This window comes from Coregonus lavaretus (genome assembly GCF_964263955.1).
Source record: "Coregonus lavaretus genome assembly, chromosome: 12".
NCBI lineage: Eukaryota > Metazoa > Chordata > Actinopteri > Salmoniformes > Salmonidae > Coregonus > Coregonus lavaretus.
Window position 1 is genome coordinate 57952995 of NC_139999.1, and position 21176 is coordinate 57974170.

Genomic DNA, 21176 nt, shown 5'->3' on the forward strand with positions numbered 1-21176 from the left:
TTCTGGTTACACTGTCAGTGATTTATTTAGAATTCAAGGCACACTTAACTAGCATGGCTACCACATTATTCTGCAGCGACATGCCATCCCATCTGGTTTGCTCTTAGTGGGACTATCATTTGCTTTTCAACAGGGCAATGACCCAAAACACACCTTCAGGCTGTGTAAGGGCTATTTGACCAAGAAGGAGAATGATGGAGTGCTGCATCAGATGACCTGGCCTCCACAAAATCACCCGAACTCAACCCAATTGAGATGGTTTGGGATGAGTCGGACCGCAGAGTGAAGGAAAAGCAGCCAATAAGTGCTCAGCATACAGTTGAAGTCGGAAGTTTACATACACTTATTTTGGAGTCATTCAAACTTGTTTTTCAACCACCACAAATTTCTTGTTAAGAAATTAATTTTTCCAACAATTGTTTACAGACAGATTATTTCACTTACAGTGCCTTGCAAAAGTATTCATCCTCCTTGGCATTTTTCCTATTTTGTTGCATTACAACCTGTAATTTAAATGGATTTTTATTTGGATTTCATGTAATGGACATACACAACATAGTCCAATTTGGTGAAGTGAAAAAAAAAAAAAAAAACGTCTTTCAAAAGATTATAAAAAATAAATAACGGAAAAGTGGTGCGTGCATATGTATTCACCCCCTTTGCTATGAACCCCCTAAATAAGATCTGGTGCAACCAATTACCTTCAGAAGTCACATAATGAGTTAAATAAAGTCCACCTGTGTGCACTCTAAGTGTCACATGATCTGTCACATGATGTCAGTATATATATACACCTGTTCTGAAAGGCCCCAGAGTCTGTGACACCACTAAGCAAGGGGCACCACCAAGCAAGCGGCACCATGAAGACCAAGGAGCTCTCCAAACAGGTCAGGGACAAAGTTGTGGAGAAGTACATATCAGGGTTGGGTTATAAAAAAATACCTGAAACTTTGAACATCCCATGGAGCACCATTGAATCCATTATAAAAAATGGAAAGAATATGGCACCACAACAAACCTGCCAAGAGAGGGCCGCCCACCAAAACACACGGACCAGGCAAGGAGGGCATTAATCAGAGGCAACAAAGAGACCCCTGAAGGAGCTGCAAAGCTCCACAGCGGAGATTGGAGTATCTGTCCATAGGACCACTTTAAGCCGTACACTCCACAGAGCTGGGCTTTATAGAAGAGTGGCCAGAAAAAAGCCATTGCTTAAAGAAAAAAATAAGCAAACACATTTGGTGTTCGCCAAAAGGCATGTAGGAGACTCCCCAAACACATGGAAGAAGGTACTCTGGTCAGATGAGACTAAAATTAAGCTTTTTGGTCATCAAAATAAACGCTATGTCTGGCGCAAACCCAACACCTCTCATCACCCGAGAACACCATCCCCACAGTGAAGCATGGTGGTGGCAGCATCATGCTGTGGGGATGTTTTTCATTGGCAGGCACTGGGAAACTGGTCAGAATTTAAGGAATGATGGATGGCGCTAAATACAGGGAAATTCTTGAGGGAAACCTGTTTCAGTCTTCCAGAGATTTGAGACTGGGACAGAGGTTCACCTTCCAGCAGGACAATGACCGTAAGCATACTGCTAAAGCAACACTCGAGTGGTTTAAGGGGAAACATTTAAAATGTTTTGGAATGGCCTAGTCAAAGCCCAGACCTCAATCCAATTGAGAATCTGTGGTATGACTTAAAGATTGCTGTACACCAGCGGAACCCATCCAACTTGAAGGAGCTGGAGCAGTTTTGCCTTGAAGAATGGGAAAACATCCCAGTGGCTAGATGTGCCAGGCTTATAGAGACATACCCCAAGAGACTTCCAGCTGTAATTGCTGCAAAAGGTGGCTCTACAAAGTATTGACTTTGGGGGGGGGGGGGGGGGGGGGGGGGGGGGGTGAATAGTTATGCATGCTCAAGTTCTGGTTTTTTGTCTTATTTCTTGTTTGTTTCACAATAAAAAATATTTTGCATCTTCAAAGTGGTAGGCATGTTGTGTAAATCAAATGATACAACCCCCCCCCCCCCCAAAAAAAAAAACAAATGCCAAGGGGGGTGAATACTTTCGCAAGCCACTGTATATTCCAGTTAATAAACCAACATAAACATTAAATCCCCTATGGATCATTGTTATCCTATAAAAAATGGTATCAAACGCAGATCCTTTTATCATTATGACAGAGTCATAGCCATTAATATGTTATGCATACATGCCTTCCCTGTTTCTCATGGAACTGTCCAGACAAATCATATATATTTGGTTGGTCTCTTTTTAGATTAGAGCAGATGGGAGGGAGATTGTGATGTGGGCACACAGAGCAGAGCTTGAGCCTAGTCCAGCAGCCCCAGCCCTATCCCCAGCCTCACTGCCCCAACCCCGGCTCTATCCTCAGCCCTAGTCTCACCTCCTCTGGATGAGGTAGTCCTCCAGGATATCCAGGCAGCGCACCATCTGGGAGAAGACCAGCACCTTGTGGCCGCCAGCGATCAGCTTAGGCAGCAGCTTGTCAATGAGCACCAGCTTCCCCGCCGCCTGGATCATGGCCTGGAGGTTGAAGTCCCAGGCATCAGGGCTGTGTGTTTTCCTGAAGCTATCCAGGATCTTCTCCTCCGCACCTAGATGTTTCCATAGAAGATAGGTGGGGGGAGAGAAACGTGCTACTTAGCATGCATCGTAGAGAGTCTTGTGAAAGTCAGAAGAAATTGGTATGAAGCCATTTCCATAATGCTGCTTAAAAGTCAGGGTTGAATTAAACTGTGTCCAAATATAAAAAGACAGGAAGCTAGAAATAATACAGGCGTTAACGGATTAGTTAATCTGTTGACTAATTTTACAATTAAAATTGTATTATGAACTATGAACAGTTTTTGTGTGCGTGTGTCCACACGTCACCTTTGATCAGGTAAGGGTGGTTGCAGCACTTGCGCAGCTCCATCATGGTGTTGATGAGGTTGGGCATGTTATGCTGGTTGGCCCCCTTGGCCAGGAAGGTGAAGTTCTTCTCCAGGATGGCGCGGTAGTACTTCTTCTGCATGTTGGTGAGCTCCACCTCGATGATGGTCTCCTCCTTGGGCGCCAGGTTCTTCTCCACGTCGTCCTTCAGCCGCCGCAGCATCATGGGCTTCAGGATGGCCTGCAGCTTCTTCACCTGGGGTAGAGGAGAGCAGGTTTGGGGTCAATTTAATTTCCAATTCAGTGAATTCAGGATGTACTGAACTCACTGAATGAAATGGAATTTACCCCAACCCTGGGGGAAAGGAGGACAGAAGTGGTCAGGATCTGACGGTCTGCAGTAATAAGACTTAGAATGTCTAGTGTAGGTACATACTTAACAGCATACAGTTTGGACTTAGACAAAACATTTGTTTGTTTAGTCTGGCCTGGACACTTATGTTTACTGTGGCGCTATTCATAACAATATGTTTAAATTGCCCACACCTGCACTGCAGATGCAACAACTTGATACCGACACAGATTCAACAACTGCTTGATGATGTAAAGCGCATGCTTTCCGTTTTGTTCAGTAGCATGTTAGCTGCCATTAAGTGTATGATACAATGCTTAAAAGGGAATTGCTGATGGTTATCTCTGAGAAAGAATCAACATTCCCATAAATTCCAAAAGGAAGGTTTCCCACTTCGCCTCAGAAAAAAAAAAAAAAATATCACCTGTTCCTCAGTCTTCAGATCTCCAAACTCCTCTAGGAAGAGGCTCTCTGAGGGGAACTGTAGGGGCTCCAGGAAGTTGAGAAGACTGAAGAGCTCCTCCACCGAGTTCTGCAGGGGGGTGCCCGTCAGGAGGACCTTGTGTTCCTACAGGGGGTGGAAGAGGTGGAAGAGCCCAACAAATGTACAATGCATGTAGTACACAACAAAATGGTATACGGATTTGAGTATTAATACATAAAAACCATTTATAGCACTTTTCATGCCACTCAAAGACAAGTATCATCCATGTAACTCAACAGAGATTACCACTCGCTAGTCTGGCTCATTACAATGTTTCTTTTTGTGCAGTACTTCCCTCTTGACCAAGGGAGGGCATCCATGCTACTATCAGCCTTGGCTGGTGCTGCACTGAATTGACTACAATGACAATGCAGACGCCCAAGAAAGTTAGCTAGCTTCCCCCTCACCAGGTTCATGAGCTTGAGGCCCTCCAGGAGTTTACAGTTGCGGTTCTTGAGGCGGTGGGCTTCGTCGATGACCACGCAGCGCCAGTGGATCTTCTTCAGCTCTGGACAGTCGGCCATGATCATCTCAAAGGTGGTGATCACCCCGTGGAACTTGTACCCGCCCGACACTATGTTTCCCTGTTTACAAATATATTTTTTAAAGATAATAAAAGGTGGAAGAAAAGGAAATAATTGATACTTTGAACACTTCTTTAACACACTTTTTAGAGCAATTCTTTAAACACTGCTTTAACAATTGGATGAAAAACGGGGAAGTTGTCCTCAGGGAGTTCTGGTCCTAAATCAATTTAATCCTACCATGTTAAATTCAAAACAATGCCGTGTCAACAATTGCTGTCCTCCCGATCAAATATCGAAACGGTGAAGTCGTTCGTGTGAAATCCTCACATCTTGCAGCGTTGATATTAGAACTCCTCTGTAGCTCAGCTGGTAGAGCACGGCGCTTGTAACGCCAAGGTAGTGGGTTCGATCCCCGGGACCACCCATACACAAAAAAAAAAAATGTATGCACGCATGACTGTAAGTCGCTTTGGATAAAAGCGTCTGCTAAATGGCATATTATATTATTATTATATTATAACTCATTTGAATATCTTGTAACATTAGAAGACAAGAAACCAACTTGCAAATATGCTTGCTGCCAAATGGCACTCTGCGTGTCTCCTTCACCCCAGGAAAACATTCAGGTAAAATGTATTCAGCCCTAAACTGGAAGTGGGTCAGGGGCATTGCGCCTCCATTAAAGCTCTCATTCATTCTAAGGACATACGTCAAAAACACTGAACAAAAATATAAATGCAACATGCAACAATTTCCAAGATTTTACTGAGTTACAGCTCATATAAGGAAATTAGTCAACTGAAATACATTCAGAAGGCCCTAATCTATGGATTTCACATGACTGGGAATACAGATATGCATCTGTTGGTCACAGATAACTTAAAAAAAAAAAAGGAGGGGCGTGGATCAGAAAACCAGTCAGTATTTGGTGTGACCACCATTTGACTCATGCAGCGTGACATCTCCTTTGCATAGAGTAGATCAGGCTGTTGATTGTGGCCTGTGGAATGTTGTCCCACTCTTCTTCAATAGCTGTGCGAAGTTGCTGAATATTGGCGGGAACTGGAACACGCTGTAGTACACGCCGATCCAGAGCATCCCAAACATGCTCAATGGGTGACATGTCTGGCGAGTATGCAGGCCATCCAGGCTCTGTCGTAGCCGGCCGCGACCGGAAGACCCATGGGGCGGCGCATAATTGGCCCTGCGTCGTCCAGGGTAGGGGAGGGAATGGCCGTCAGGGATGTAGCTCAGTTGGTAGAGCATGGCGTTTGCAACGCCAGGGTTGTGGGTTCATTTCCCACGGGGGGCCAGTATGAAAAAAATACAAATAATGTATGCACTCTGTAAGTCGCTCTGGATATGAGCGTCTGCTAAATGACTAAAATGTAAATGTAATGGAAGAACTGGGATATTTTCAGCTTCCAGGAATTGTGTACAGATCCTTGCGACATGGGGCCGTGCACTATCATTCTGAACCATGAGGTGATGGTGGCGGATGATTGGCACGACAATGGGCCTCAGGATCTCGTCATAGTGTCTCTGTGCATTCAAATTGCCATCGATAAAATGCAATTGTGTTTGTTGTCTGTAGCTTATGCCTGCCTATACCAAAACCCCACCGCCACCATGGGGCACTCTGTTCACAACGTTGACATCAGCAAAAACACTCACCCACACAACGCCATACGCTGTCTGCAATATGCCCATGATAGTTGAAACCGGGATTCATCCGTGAAGAGCACAATGCTCCAGCGTGCTAGTGGCCATCGAAGGTGAGCATTTGCGCACTGATGTCGGTTCCGACGCGAACTGCAATCAGGTCAAGATCCTGGTGAGGACAACGAGCACGAAGATGAGCTTCCCTGAGACGATTTTTGTGCAGAAATTATTCGGTTGTGCAAACCCACATTTCCATTAGCTGTCCGGATGGCTGTTCTCAGACAATCCCGCAGGTGAAGAAGCCGGATGTGGAGGTCCTGGGCTGGCGTGGTTACACGTGTTCTGCGGTTTTGAGGCCGGTTGGACATTTTGCCAAATTCTTTAAAATGACATTGGAGGCAGCTTATGGTAGAGAAATGAACACTCAATTATCTGGCAACAGCTCTGGTGGACATTCCTGCAGTCAGCATGCCAATTGCACACTCCCTCAAAACTTGAGACATCTGTAGCATTGTGTTGTGACAAAACTGCACATTTTACAGTGGCCTTTTATTCTCCCCAGCACAAGGTGCACCTGTTGGATTATCTTGGCAAAGGAGAAATGCTCACTAACAGGGATGTAAACTAATTTGTGCCCAAAATGACAGAAACGCTTTTTGTGCGTATGGAACATTTCTGGGATCTTTTATTTCAGCTCATGAAACATGGGACCAACACATTAGATTTTGCATTTATATTTTTGTTCAGTATTCTTTACCTTGAGATTCTACTTCCTCAACATGAGTTCCTCAAACCCACTTGATGCATGACGTACAGATATTGTCAGTACCATGGAACCACATTTCCAGAGATACTTGTAGCAAGGCCCCGCTGCCCTCTCTAATGTCCCTATACTGCACATAGAAAGGCTGTATAAACATAGTATATCTAGGCCTTAAGACATACAGTATATCCAGCAGACAAGCAATGGCTCACCCTTTTGTCTTCTGAAGATTCATACATACACACAGCTTCTGTTTGACACATCTAGGCTCATACAAAAACACACAGCATATCTGCATATCCTGTGTAGATTGAAACATACATCAGTGTTTGCCCTATATTAATTAGTAGTGGCGCCCCTAAAAATCTGATTAAAAAAAGGAAACAAAAGCAAGACACGCTTTTAAGATCAGTGACAAGTTAAAACATATATTTGTAGCACTTGATGCATTCAGTCTTTTGGGGTTGTTCAATGAGGTAAATCCAGATGGGCAACCCAGGGGTTAAAGTTCTCCATCACTGCAACGTATTTCCGTCATATGGAATCTTATTTTTTATTTGATTTTTTAATATTGACAAGGACTGGAATTGGTCAGACTTTTTTGAAAAGGATATTCTACTCCAAAATGTATTAAAATAAAATTGTTGACACCATCCGAAATATAATTGTCCCTTTAAAATCATTATTACCTGTAGGCTAACAGATGCAGCATAGCATCTTTAAATAAATAGGCTTAATCCATATGACAGAAAGCTTTAACCCCTGCACTCACACATACCCTTACACACACACCATGTTGGCTCACCTGCTGGTCCTTGTGGTACATCTCGTACTGATGGATCATCTGGCGGCTGATCTGGCTGCCATGGTAGACGATGACATTGATCTCCGTCCAGTTGCGGAACTCCCTCTCCCAATTGGTGATGGTGGAGAGGGGGGCGATGATGAGGAAGGGCCCCCGCAGGCCCAGGGAGAACATCTCGAAGAGGAAGGTGATGGACTGGATTGTTTTCCCCAGGCCCATCTCGTCAGCCAGGATGCAGTTCTTCCTGTATGGGAAGAGGTGGGAAAACCGTGGTGTCAAACAGGAAGATGCGGGAAACACGGTGGTATCAAACACAATTAAAAATAATAATCAAAAAAGACAAAAAGGTGTGGGGGGTGACCTTTACCATAGAGGGCGAGTAAAAGGTAGTCTCGGAACCTAGAACCAAATCTCACATGTGCTGTCCAGCTAACTCAGTTTGATTGTGGGGGCTAAGGTTTTCAAATATGTTCTGAGCGGAAGTAACATTTAAGTAACAATCCTCATAAAGCCTCTGCCAAAGCCAGTCCCCAGCCCCTCCCATTCCAAAGAACCCACCTGTTTACAATCCAAGCGGCACACGATGCACTGAATGACAACATGTCGGTATCTAACAATGTTTTCAATGCAAATATTTCACAAGTTAGCAGTTTAAAGTTAGTCCACCACAACACAATATTTCTTCCCCTCCCTCAGCCTTGACAGATTAAAGGGATACTTCGGGATTTTGACAATGATCAATAATCTACATCCCCAGAGTCAGATGAACTCGTGGATACCATTTTTATGTCTCTGCGTCCAGTATGAAGGATGTTAGAGGTAGTTTTGTGAGCCAATGCTAACTTGCGTTAGCGCTAACTTAGCGGAAAGACTGGCTGTACGCGAAGACTTCCCAGTCAAGGAAATATTGTTTGATATCAGTGTACCATAAATACTTGGTTAATTTGAACACCTGATCTCGCCTTTTGATCTTGCCTGGTTTCATTATGTGTTATTTATTTCTGGGCACAACAAACCAGTTGTGATTTTGATGTGAACAAGGGATGCGACACCACTGTATTTTCCATCAGAGTGGATAAACAACAAAACAAGAGCGATACCCGGCAATTACTTTGAACGAGCTACTCAAATCTGTCATAAAAATTATACTCCAACACAACTGCCCAAACACACCAATTTCTCTGCATTTGAAGATTTGATCTGATTTGTGTTCATCATGAGAAAAATCCAACATGACATTCCGTTACACTACCAGAGAAGCAGCTGTAGCCTTTCTTTGAGTCGTGAAATCCACTCCAGGTTCTTAGACACTTTTCATAGATTGAAAAGGATCAGACGGGTGTAGGCAATATGGTTAAAACAAAACAACTCCTAAGACATACAGTTCCGGGCAGTAAAAGTTATTTTATTCAGGGCCAGTCAGTGGTGTAAAGTACTTAAGTAAAAATACTACTTAAGTCCCTTTTTGTTGGAGTGTGCCCCTGGCTATCCGTAAAAAAAAGAAAAAAGTATTTTGTTTTAAATATACTTAAGTATCAAAAGTAAATGTAATTGCTCAAATATACTTAAGTATCAAAAGTAAAAATCATTTCAAATTCCTTATATTAAGCAAACCAGACGTCACCATTTTCTTGTTTTTTATTTATTTACGGATAGCAAGGGGCACACTCCAACACTCACATCATTTACAAACGACGCATGTGTGTTTAGTGAGTCTGCCATATCAGAGGCACTAGGGATGACCAGGGATGTTCTCTTGATAAGTGTGCGAATTGGACCATTTTCCTGTCCTGCTAAGAATTCAAAATGTAACGAGTACTTTTGGGTGTCAGGGAAAATGTATGGAGTAAAAATGTGGTTTTAAATATACTTAAGTAGTATTTTACTGGGTGACTCACTTTTACTGGAGTCATTTTCTATTAAGGTATCTTTACTTTTACTCAAGTATGACAATTGGGTACACTGGGGCCAGTAGTGTACCCATCAGATTATGTATCTACATGAAGTGTCTAGTGGTGAATTACTACTTAAAAGTGACACTTCAGGATTATTTACTTCCCCAGGGTCAGATTAACTTGTGGATACCATTTTTATGTGTCTGCGTGCAGTTTGAAGGAAGTTGTTAGCTAGCGTTAGCGCAATGACTGGAAGTCTATGGTAACTGCTAGCATGCTATTAGATACCATAGACATCTAAGCTGTGTTCGAATACCCATACTACATACTTAATGAGCATATACTACATACTTTATACTATTAGTTCACTGTAAACGAACAGTATCCTTTCAGTTGAGCGTACTAGCGCTTCGCCTGTCTACCGGAAGTTGATGCTGCTGCTATGCAACCTCTTGCTAGCTTGTTAGCATAACAAATTACTAGCTAGACATCTTACGATTTCGTTGTCAGATTGTCCGTTCGTAAATTCAGAGCGTTTCGCTCTCGGAGTGTTTCGCTCTCGGAGTGTTTAGAGCACACACTGACCTCACAACGGCAGTCAAGCACCCAAGCTAACTGCCTAATGTTGTCTAGCTTGCTAGCTACTTCCAGAGACAAGTGAGAGAACACCTCACTCTGACCATTTTACTCGCCCTAGCAGAGCTGGTTAGGCTGTTTTCATGTTATCCAGAGCGTTGGTGACTAACTGTGCTGCTGGCAACAATTTAATTACGTTTTTTTGCCGACGTTTACTGACACCGGCCATATTCAACGGGTGTTGAGCGTTCGTAAATTCATCAGTTATTCTGCACTCTGGCACACTCAGACGAGAGTGTTCTGAAATCGGAGTAGATAGCCAGAGCGAATTAACAATCTCGACTATACCAATTAGCTAAGAATGACGTGAATAATCAAGTCAATAAACATTGGGTAGTTAGTTAGATAGTTTGTTAATATACTGGCAAGTTCGATGTATTTAGTATGCGGTTCGTAAGGATAGCGTCGCTAACAAATTGTCAGCCAACGTAACGTAACTTATTTAAAAAGTCATTACTTTATTACATTGCCTTTACATTTCTCATAATTAGTTAAAGAAATTAATTTGTATCCGCTCTCGTCGGACTTTGGCTGCATATTTTCCGCCATTTTCTTCAAATCTTAAAACGTTGTGAAGCAACGCCCATTTTCTGGGCCTTAAAAGCACGGAAATAGTGTCCACTGCTTGTATACTTCGTATTTTGGCGAATTTAGTACGACATCCGGGAACTTTTGGCATACTATCTATATCCACACTATGACCAATATGCATTCTACACATTCAATTTACATCACCAATAGTATGGTTAGTGCGGTTAGTATGAGTATTCGAACACAGCTCTAGTCATTGCGCTCACAAAACTACCTCTAACTTCCTTCATACTGGATGCAGAGACATAAACATGGTCTCCATGAGTTCATCTGACTCTGGGGAAGCCAAAATCCGAAAGTATCCCTTTAAGGCAGTAGGGCAGTAAGTCTCCTATACATATTCCCACAGGGAAGATTTGGGGGAGGAGGAGGGGGGGGGATAGGTGTCCTACCTGTTGTACCAGTTGAAGAGCAGCCAGTTCATGCCTTCCAGCTGGTACTCTCTCAGCTGATTCCCATTTCGGTAGTCTTTGGACTTGTCCAGCTTCTGCCACTTGTCTGACTGAGGTCTCTCCTGCTCAGAGTGCGCGTGCACACACATACACAGGGATGACTGTCCATCTCAAATAAGAGCAACACACACACACACAGAGGTCGACTCGACCAGAGGTCGACTCGACCAGTACACGCACTGTGCACAAACATGCCCCCCCCCCACACACACACACACACAGAACACCCTACCAATCACACAGACAGCTCACAAGCAACTCTTCAACAACAGAACACCCAATTCAGACACATTCCTGATTGTTATTTACATTTTTAAACAAGTCAAATCAAAGTGTATTGGTCGTGTACAGATTTGCAGATGCTATCGCAGGTGCAGCGAAATGTTTGTGTTTCTAGCTCCAACAGTGCACTAATACCAAACAATAATCCAGAATATTTTAAAAAGTATACATTCTATAGATTAGAGGAGTGACTTTCTATTTACACTCACCACAAATTTGTATCCAGGGATTCTCTTGATCTCCTCGAACTCCCGAATCTTCCCCGGGTCCACGTCTTCCTGAAGCTCCCATGTAGCCTCCTCATAGGACAGGGAGCACCACTTCACTAGGTAGTGTGTCACCTCCTGTAAACATACACACGCACACACACACACACACACACAGATAGTGACAGTCAGTCAATGAGTCAGTCAGACACGCAAACATACAGAATGTAGCCAGTGAGTCAGATACACTGACTGAAGCAAATGCGCACACACACACTTGCATAAAAAAGGTCACTGGTGGCCACATTTGACTCATTTCTCTCTGCCTCCTTCTTTCCACTCCTCTCCTCTTTTGACCTCACCCTCTCACCGTCCCCCCCTACTCACAAGGCAGGCAATACGCTTGACCTCATCTTCACTAGATGCTGCTCCTCTACTAATCTCACTGCAACTCCCCTCCAAGTCTCCGACCACTACTTTGTTTCCTTTTCTCTCTCACTCTCCTCCCACACTACTCACTCTGCCCCTACACAGATGGTAATGCGCCGCCGCAACCTTCGCTCTCTCTCTCCCACTACTCTCTCCTCTTCCATCCTATCATCTCTTCCCTCTGCTCAATCCTTCTCCCTCCAATCTCCTGATTCTGCCTCCTCAACCCTCCTCTCCTCCCTTTCTGCATCCTTTGACTCTCTGTGTCCCCTATCCTCACGGCCGGCTCGGTCCTCCCCTCCAGCTCCGTGGCTTGATGACTCATTGCGAGCTCACAGAACAGAGCTCCGGGCAGCGGAGCGGAAATGGAAGAAAACTAAATTCCCTGCCGACCTGGCATCTTTTCACTCCCTCCTCTCTACATTTTCTTCATCTGTTTCTGCTGCTAAGGCCACCTTCTACCACTCTAAATTCCAAGCATCTGCCTCTAACCCTAGGAAGCTCTTTGCCACATTTTCCTCCCTCCTGAATCCTCCCCCCCCCCTCCCCCCCTCCTCTCTCTCTGTGGATGACTTCGTCAACCACTTTGAAAAGAAGGTTGACGACATCCGATCCTTGTTTGTTAAGCCTAATGACACTGCTGGTCCTGCTCACACTGCCCTACCCTATGCTTTGACTTCTTTCTCCCCTCTCTCTCCAGATAAGATCCTGCGACTTGTGACTGCAGGCCGCCCAACAACCTGCCCGCTTGACCCCATCCCCTCCTCCCTTCTCCAGACCATCTCCGGTGACCTTCTCCCCTACCTCACCTCGCTGATCAACTCATCCTTGACCGCTGGCCATGTCCCTTCCGTCTTCAAGAGAGCGAGAGTTACTCCCCTTCTCAAAAAACCAACACTCGACCCCACTGATGTCAACAACTACAGACCAGTATCCCTTCTTTCTTTTCTTTCCAAAACTATTGAGCGTGCCGTCTTTAGCCAACTCTCTTGCTATCTCTCTCAGAATGACCTTCTTGATCCAAACCAATCAGGTTTCAGGACTGGTCATTCAACTGAGACTGCTCTTCTCTGTGTCACAGAGACTCTCCGCACTGCTAAAGCTAACTCTCTCTCCTCTGCTCTTGTCCTTCTAGATCTGTCTGCTGCCTTTGATACTGTGAACCATCAGATCCTCCTCTCCACCCTCTCCGAAATGGGCATCTCCGGCGCGGCTCACTCCTGGATTGCGTCCTACCTGACCGGTCGCTCCTACCAAGTGGCGTGGCGGGAAGCTGTCTCCGCACCACGTGCTCTCACCACTGGTGTCCCCCAGGGATCGGTTTTGGGCCCTCTCCTTTTCTCCCTATACACCAAGTCACTTGGCTCTGTCATATCCTCACATGGCCTTTCCTATCATTGCTACGCTGACGATACACAACTAATCTTCTCCTTTCCCCCTTCTGATCACCAGGTGGCGAATCGCATCTCTGCATGTCTGGCAGACATATCAGTATGGATGACGGATCACCACCTCAAGCTGAACCCTGGCAAGACGGAGCTGCTCTTCCTCCCCGGGAAGGACTGCCCGTTCCATGATCTCGCCATCACGGTAGACAACTCCGCTGTGTCCTCCTCCCAGAGTGCGAAGAGCCTAGGCGTGACCCTGGACAACACCCTGTCGTTCTCCGCCAACATCAAGGCGGTGACCCGCTCCTGCAGGTTCATGCTCTACAACATTCGGAGAGTGCGACCCTGCCTTACACAGGAAGCGGCGCAGGTCCTGGTCCAGGCACTTGTCATCTCCCGTCTGGACTACTGCAACTCGCTGTTGGCTGGGCTCCCTGCCTGTGCCATTAAACCCCTACAACTCATCCAGAATGCCGCAGCCCGTCTGGTGTTCAACCTTCCCAAGTTCTCTCACGTCACCCCCCTCCTCCGCACACTCCACTGGCTTCCAATTGAAGCTCGCATCCGCTACAAGACCATGGTGCTTGCCTTTGGAGCAGTGAGGGGAACGGCACCCCTGTACCTTCAGGCTCTGATCAGTCCCTACACCCAAACGAGGACATTGCGTTCATCCACCTCTGGCCTGCTGGCTCCCCTTCCTCTGCGGAAGCACAGCTCCCCCTCAGCCCAGTCAAAACTGTTCGCTGCTCTGGCACCCCAATGGTGGAACAAGCTCCCTCACGACGCCAGGACAGCGGAGTCACTCACCACCTTCCGGAGACATTTGAAACCCCACCTCTTTAAGGAATACCTGGGATAGGCTAAAGTATTCCTTCTAACCCCCCCCCCCCCCCCCAAATTGTAAAGTGGTTATCCCACTGGCTATAGGGTGAACGCACCAATTTGTGAGTCGCTCTGGCTAAGAGCGTCTGCTAAATGACGTTAATGTGCCCTTGAGCAAGGCACTTAACCCTAATTGCTCCTGTAAGTCGCTCTGGTTAAGAGCGTCTGCTAAATGACTAAAATGTAAATGTAAAATGTGAGTAACTGCCTTTCCCTGTCTCACCTCTCCTGTCTCTGTGTCTGTAGTGATGGCCACCTCCAGAACTCGGTCCACCTCTATGTAGTCAGGGTTAAAGAGGTCTTCATCAGGCTACATGGAGGAGTAGACATCAATCAATATAAATGTGTTTAATGTGATACTTTACATAGCTATAAATGTTTCATGCAAAGTACAAATGTACATCACTACAAATAAAAAACACTGTCCCAGAGTAGCCAACAGTACATTTTTATATAGAAACATAAAATCATGAAATATCCCCCAAAAATGTTAGAAAGATGGGAGCAGCCTCACCTCAACAAATATGTGCTTCATTTGGGCCTGCTTAGTCCTGAAGCGCTTGATTTTTTGGTGTATGCGAGGATCCTTCTCCAAATCCTCTAAAGTCGCCCATTTACAATGCAGGTAGGAGCTGTGAGCAAGAGTAGAAGGGGGGGTTCAAGTTATATACTCAAGGGGAAAAGGGGATACATTAACCTTCGACTGAAGTGTTTATCCAAGCATCTCAAGTAGTGTGTGCACAATGCACTAAATTAACCTAATCCCACCATTTAAGAAGCAATCCCACAAGGTCATAGTATCGTAACAACATATGACGGTTTTAAGAACATGGAAATACATTGTAGAACATAGATAAACAAAATGAGAAAATCCTCCTTTTGATTGGGCGCAGCTTTGAAAACCTCTCGAGAGCTATAACATCATAAGAATTCTTCAAAGGAATCGGACTATTTGATGCTACAGAACGTCTGTTATCAAAGAGTCACTGTCACCTTCCACCTTGCTAAGCACACTTACAAATTTCTGTACTTGACATAGAACTCCTCCGACTCCTCCGGTGTCTCCTCAGGGGATGCCTGGAAAGAAGAGAAAAAAAGGAGAAAAAATGTATCAAATAAATCGCTAATCCACAGAGACCTTGTTGTTAAGAGTGTGTGTGTAGAGCGTCTTAAATGACTTAAATGTAAATGTATATACAGTGGGGAGAACAAGTATTTGATACACTGCCGATTTTGCAGGTTTTCCTACTTACAAAGCATGTAGAGGTCTGTAATTTTTATCATAGGTACACTTCAACTGTGAGAGACGGAATCTAAAAATCCAGAAAATCACATTGTATGATTTTTAAGTAATTCATTTGGATTTTATTGCATGACATAAGTATTTGATCACCTACCAACCAGTAAGAATTCCGGCTCTCACAGACCTGTTAGTTTTTCTTTAAGAAGCCCTCCTGTTCTCCACTCATTACCTGTATTAACTGCACCTGTTTGAACTCGTTACCTGTATAAAAGACACCTGTCCACACACTCAATCAAACAGACTCCAACCTCTCCACAATGGCCAAGACCAGAGAGCTGTGTAAGGACATCAGGGATAAAATTGTAGACCTGCACAAGGCTGGGATGGGCTACAGGACAATAGGCAAGCAGCTTGGTGAGAAGGCAACAATTGTTGGCGCAATTATTAGAAAATGGAAGAAGTTCAAGATGACGGTCAATCATCCTCGGTCTGGGGCTCCATGCAAGATCTCACCTCGTGGGGAATCAATGATCATGAGGAAGGTGAGGGATCAGCCCAGAACTACACGGCAGGACCTGGTTAATGACCTGAAGAGAGCTGGGACCAGTCTCAAAGAAAACCATTAGTAACACACTACGCCGTCATGGATTAAAATCCTGCAGCGCACTCAAGGTCCTCCTGCTCAAGCCAGCGCATGTCCAGGCCCGTCTGAAGTTTGCCAATGACCATCTGGATGATCCAGAGGAGGAATGGGAGAAGGTCATGTGGTCTGATGAGACAAAAATATAGCTTTTTGGTCTAAACTCCACTCGCCGTGTTTGGAGGAAGAAGAAGGATGAGTACAACCCCAAGAACACCATCCCAACCGTGAAGTATGGAGGTGGAAACATCATTCTTTGGGGATGCTTTTCTGCAAAGGGGACAGGACGACTGCACCGTATTGAGGGGAGGATGGATGGGGCCATGTATCGCGAGATCTTGGCCAACAACCTCCTTCCCTCAGTAAGAGCATTGAAGATGGGTCGTGGCTGGGTCTTCCAGCATGACAACGACCCGCAACACACAGCCAGGGCATCTAAGGAGTGGCTCCGTAAGAAGCATCTCAAGGTCCTGGAGTGGCCTAGCCAGTCTCCAGACCTGAACCCAATAGAAAATCTTTGGAGGAAGCTGAAAGTCCGTATTGCCCAGCGACAGCCCCGAAACCTGAAGGATCTGGAGAAGGTCTGTATGGAGGAGTGGGCCAAAATCCCTGCTGCAGTGTGTGCAAACCTGGTCAAGACCTACAGGAAACGTATGATCTCTGTAATTGCAAACAAAGGTTTCTGTACCAAATATTATGTTCTGCTTTTCTGATGTATCAAATACTTATGTCATGCAATAAAATGCAAATTAATTACTTAAAAATCATACAATGTGATTTTCTGGATTTTTGTTTTAGATTCCGTCTCTCACAGTTGAAGTGTACCTATGATAAAAATTACAGACCTCTACATGTTTTGTAAGTAGGAAAACCTGCAAAATCGGCAGTGTATCAAATACTTGTTCTCCCCACTGTACATACATACACTACCGTTCAAAAGTTTGGGGTCCACTTATAAATGTTCTTGTTTTCGAAAGAAAAAATTTGCTTTTGTTCATTAAGATAACATCAAATTGATCAGAAGTACAGTGTAGACATCTAGTTTGAGAAACAGGCGTGTCACAGGTCCTCAACTGGCAGCTTCATTAAATAGTACCCGCAAAACACCAGTCAACGTCAACAGTGAAGAGGCGACTCCGGGATGCTGACCTTCTAGGCAGAGTTGCAAAGAAAAAGCCATATCTCAGACTGCCCATCTTAATCTTTTATTTTCTTTTTATTGGCCAGTCTGAGATATGGCTTTCTGACAAGGTACATATCTTCCTCAGATTCTCATCAGATCATCTGAGAAGCCTCTAAGGTATCTAGCTAGCTTGTAATCCTGGAAGTGTAGCCAACCTTATCAATAGATGTATGTAATAATTGTTAGCTAAGATATAGTAAAGTTACGCTAGATACATTATTTTTTGGGTTAATATACAGTATAATTGGCTAGTGATGTCATTGAGCTCAAGAGATACAATTAAACTGTCCACGATTTCCACGTGTTTCAAAGGAAGAGAACACATGTTCATGCTCTTCGGAGTAGAATGTAATTTTGAAAAAGTGAACTTCTCAGTCGTTCAACAAAATAAATCTTGGCATCCACTGCTGAAACAAAATGATACGGGAAACGTGTGTGTGTCGGGCGGTGTACCTCTTTCTTCACAGTTCGAACCGACAGGATTTTCTCAATGATGTTTGCCTCATCTTCAGGGGGCTCCTGTGACAGGGGGAGAGGGGAGAGAGGGGTTTACTCACGCAGGGTAAGAGTGTGGTTGGCCTTACTGAGTGGGACAGAGGTTGGGCACAGCAGAGAGAGGGGGAGAGGAGAAACTATGGCTGTGTCCAAAATCTTTGTAGCCAACTACTTACGAAATGTATAAACCATACTAAATACTATTTAGTAAAATCGTATGCAGTAAGCTAGTGGTTCTCAAACTTCTCCTCGGGGACCCCCTGAACTACCTCATCAAGGGCTTGATCATTAGTTGGCAAGTTCAATCAGGTGTGCTAGCTCTGGAATAGATCAAATACATGGAATGGCTGGGCGTCCCTGAGGACTGGTTTAAGAACCACTGAAGAAAGCAACAAACATTCACTCATCCATAATGAGAAGTCATCATCTAACGCGCAATTGGGTTGTTCCCTGCCATTCATTCATTTTGGTACAGCCCGTTCCCTTATCTGATAATCAGCTGTTGTCAAACACACGTGTGCCTGAAAAGACGATTCTCTTCCTCAATAGTGCAGCGAATTCATACTTGATGAAACGTCTAAATGAGTATGACATCCTGGAACTCATTTTTCGTAATTTCACATAAAACCTTCTACTCTGGCATATCCAAAAAGCCTACTAGGACGTTAGTACGAGTATTCGGACACGGCCAAAGACAAAGAGAAAGAACAAGATTGCTACCTCAGCCTGCCAGGCGAGAGTGGCAGCGTTGAGGGCAGGGATACGGCCCGTCCCCAGCACGGCGATGGTCTCCCCATCGTCATCTACCACCTTGAAGTCCAGGTCCTCGTTGTACTTTCTGCGCTTCACCTGTCGCCCCGAGCGCCGCTTCTACCAGAGAAAAAGAGAGAAGGGGGTTGAAGGAGCGGTTTGGGTTAACTTAGTGTAAACACATTTGGTTTACACTAAGTGCATTCGATTCAAGCAATATCTACTGTGTGTAGATACATTCTTTATACTGATAAAAACGTGTTCCTTGGGAATGTCAGCATGATAAGTACGTAGATTGTGGTGTTAAACAAACCACCGCTTTCAAGTAAACTGAAAATCGACATGAATCTAAGAATATAGTATAGGCTACACATTAATTATACACACACACAGCTATACTAATGTACACTACTACATAAAAAACATCTTAATGGTGAGGTTTTAGAGAAGCAAGTGTCACTCAGCCTATCCTGCCCTTCCCCCAGCCCTCATGCTGTCAGTCAGTTCCTCACCGTGTTGTCAAGGGAGTCGATGCTCTCCTCTCCCCCCACGACCAGCGCGGACAGGGAGGCCGCGTCATCGCTCTCTCCAGCCTCCTGGAGGACAGCCACGCTTTTCCTCTTGCCCTTTTTCTTCTTCTCCACTGGTACCGGCCCTTGGAGGACTTGCTCTCTGTAGAGGCACAGCAGGGTTGGCACCATAGAAATAGAAGTACTAGAGAATGTCTGTTCTAATATATTTTTTCCTATGGTTGGAACTAGGGAATGTTTGTAATCTGTACTCAATTGATCAGGGGGTCACGCCTGCAATGTGTGTTTATTGCCTTACCTCCTCAAATCTCGGCAGGTATACTAGCAGAGAATACCACACAGCTGGATGAGTGGGCAATTTTGTTTTCATGGCTATGTTTTTTTCCCCCCAACGTCATCTTTTTGGAACGTAGATAAGAGTGCATAGGTTTAAAAAAGGTTGCCCACAGTATTCATATCTCAAATCCGTCCATCCTGCAGAGTGATTAGGAAAATGCCCCCCACACTGCTGAGGAAATGCAAACCAGACAACAGAATTTTGCTAAATATTAGCACCGGATGAATATTATCTCCCAACTCCCACGACTACATCACCTAACACAAAGGTTCAAGGACATGGTACAACCTGGAAAATCTCCCCTTTGGGAAAAACCTAACATCTCTTCAACTGCAGTAGTGAGTCTGACTTCCAACCATTGAGTTATAACCCACCTAAATTAATTGAATTGTATTATGCCCCACTAGAAAAACACAACCATGTCTCTAACTAAATACAACCAAGTCTTTAACAGCAACCCATCCAAGAGAACCTGGTTGTGACCCATCATTCGACAAACAAAAGCACAAGTGGTAAAAAGCCCCTCACCTGGGTTTGCGACCCCTCTGCCTGGGAGGAGATGGTGCACTCTTGCATTCTGCAGGGGGCTTGGGCAGGGGCAGGGCCTGCACCTGGACCTTGGGTTTCCTCCCTCTCTTCACCTCTTTTGGTGTCTCTTTCGGTGACTTCACCTCCTTCACCTTGACCTCCTTCAACTTCTTGGGCGCCTTGGACTTGCGTGGCAGCAGCTCCTTCCCTTCTTTCTGCTCCCTCGTTTTCTTTGGTTTGGTGTCCTTCTCTGAGCCCTTGTGCTGCCAGGCGGCGCCAGGCTCGCCCCTCTTGTCTTTTTTCTTTCGTTTCTTCTTCTTCTTTGCCCGCCGCCCGCCCCCTCCGTCGTCCTCCTCGCTATTGAGGGGTGATGAGGGGGCGCAGGGGCTGAGGCTGCCTGAGCTGGTGCCCGCCTCGCCCATCCTGGGGTGCTTGGCGTGGGCCATGCAGTGATTGGTCTGCCCGCCGCCTAGGACCCTGATCTGGTCCTTGGAGTCTAGGGGTCCGCTGGAAAATGGAGTTTGTGCATTTTGGTCAGTGGCAGTAGAGGCTGCTGTAGCTGGAGTGTGCTTCAGTAAGTGGATTGTGGACATCTGGAAGAAAACAAGAAGATGTGTTAATGACGCAATGAAAATACCCAAGATAAAAGGATAGAATAAAAGTGTCATGCCTCTATCTTGCACTCATAATGAGAGTGATCACAGAACTGTGGGCTAACTGCAAATGCAAATCCAGTCATTGTTCTGAATCATTACACAATGGCTTTAGAAAATAACGAATCCACCAGAAATGTCTAGGATTTTACCACTGGGCTTTCTTTATTTCTTTAGGTGTAGTCTTCCTCAGTCAAATTTGGCACATATTCAGAGAACCTAATATAGTGACAAATGTTTCTGTATCAAATTAGAGGTTAAAACCCCAAAGCCTGAAAATCCTCTGTGAAATATTTAATGCCATTCTCATAATTCCTTTACGGTTCTGCATTTTTTAAATCCTCTGCAATTCCATGTTCCCCTCTCCCTTCCTCAAATGAACGGCTGGGCTGTCATAATGCAGTTAATTATATGAAGAAATAAAATCTATACCCTTCCCATGATATATTATGACTAGCCCTTGAAATGCAAGATGTCAGTCAAGAGGGCCCGCGCTGGTCTACCGATTCTGTGATATAGCAAAGATGTGCACAACCCAGGCGTGGTAGAGTGGGGGGGGGGGGGGG

The 21176-nt window shown here is 45.0% G+C and overlaps 1 protein-coding gene across 1 annotated transcript in view; it reads right to left on the reverse strand.

The window, feature by feature from the left end:
* chd6 (chromodomain helicase DNA binding protein 6) overlaps positions 1–21176 on the reverse strand; it is a 110173-nt gene that overhangs the window by 58759 nt on the left and 30238 nt on the right. Inside the window, exons 3-16 of the mRNA XM_084173823.1 lie at positions 19958–20550; positions 19075–19234; positions 18533–18682; positions 17771–17836; positions 15270–15328; positions 14766–14883; positions 14475–14561; positions 11556–11690; positions 11005–11126; positions 7491–7734; positions 4141–4317; positions 3674–3817; positions 2898–3153; positions 2410–2620 (exon numbers count right to left, since the gene is read on the reverse strand). Of these exons, the coding sequence (XP_084029949.1) occupies positions 2410–2620; positions 2898–3153; positions 3674–3817; positions 4141–4317; positions 7491–7734; positions 11005–11126; positions 11556–11690; positions 14475–14561; positions 14766–14883; positions 15270–15328; positions 17771–17836; positions 18533–18682; positions 19075–19234; positions 19958–20550 (2522 nt within the window). The remainder of the gene's footprint in view (positions 1–2409; positions 2621–2897; positions 3154–3673; positions 3818–4140; positions 4318–7490; positions 7735–11004; positions 11127–11555; positions 11691–14474; positions 14562–14765; positions 14884–15269; positions 15329–17770; positions 17837–18532; positions 18683–19074; positions 19235–19957; positions 20551–21176) is intronic.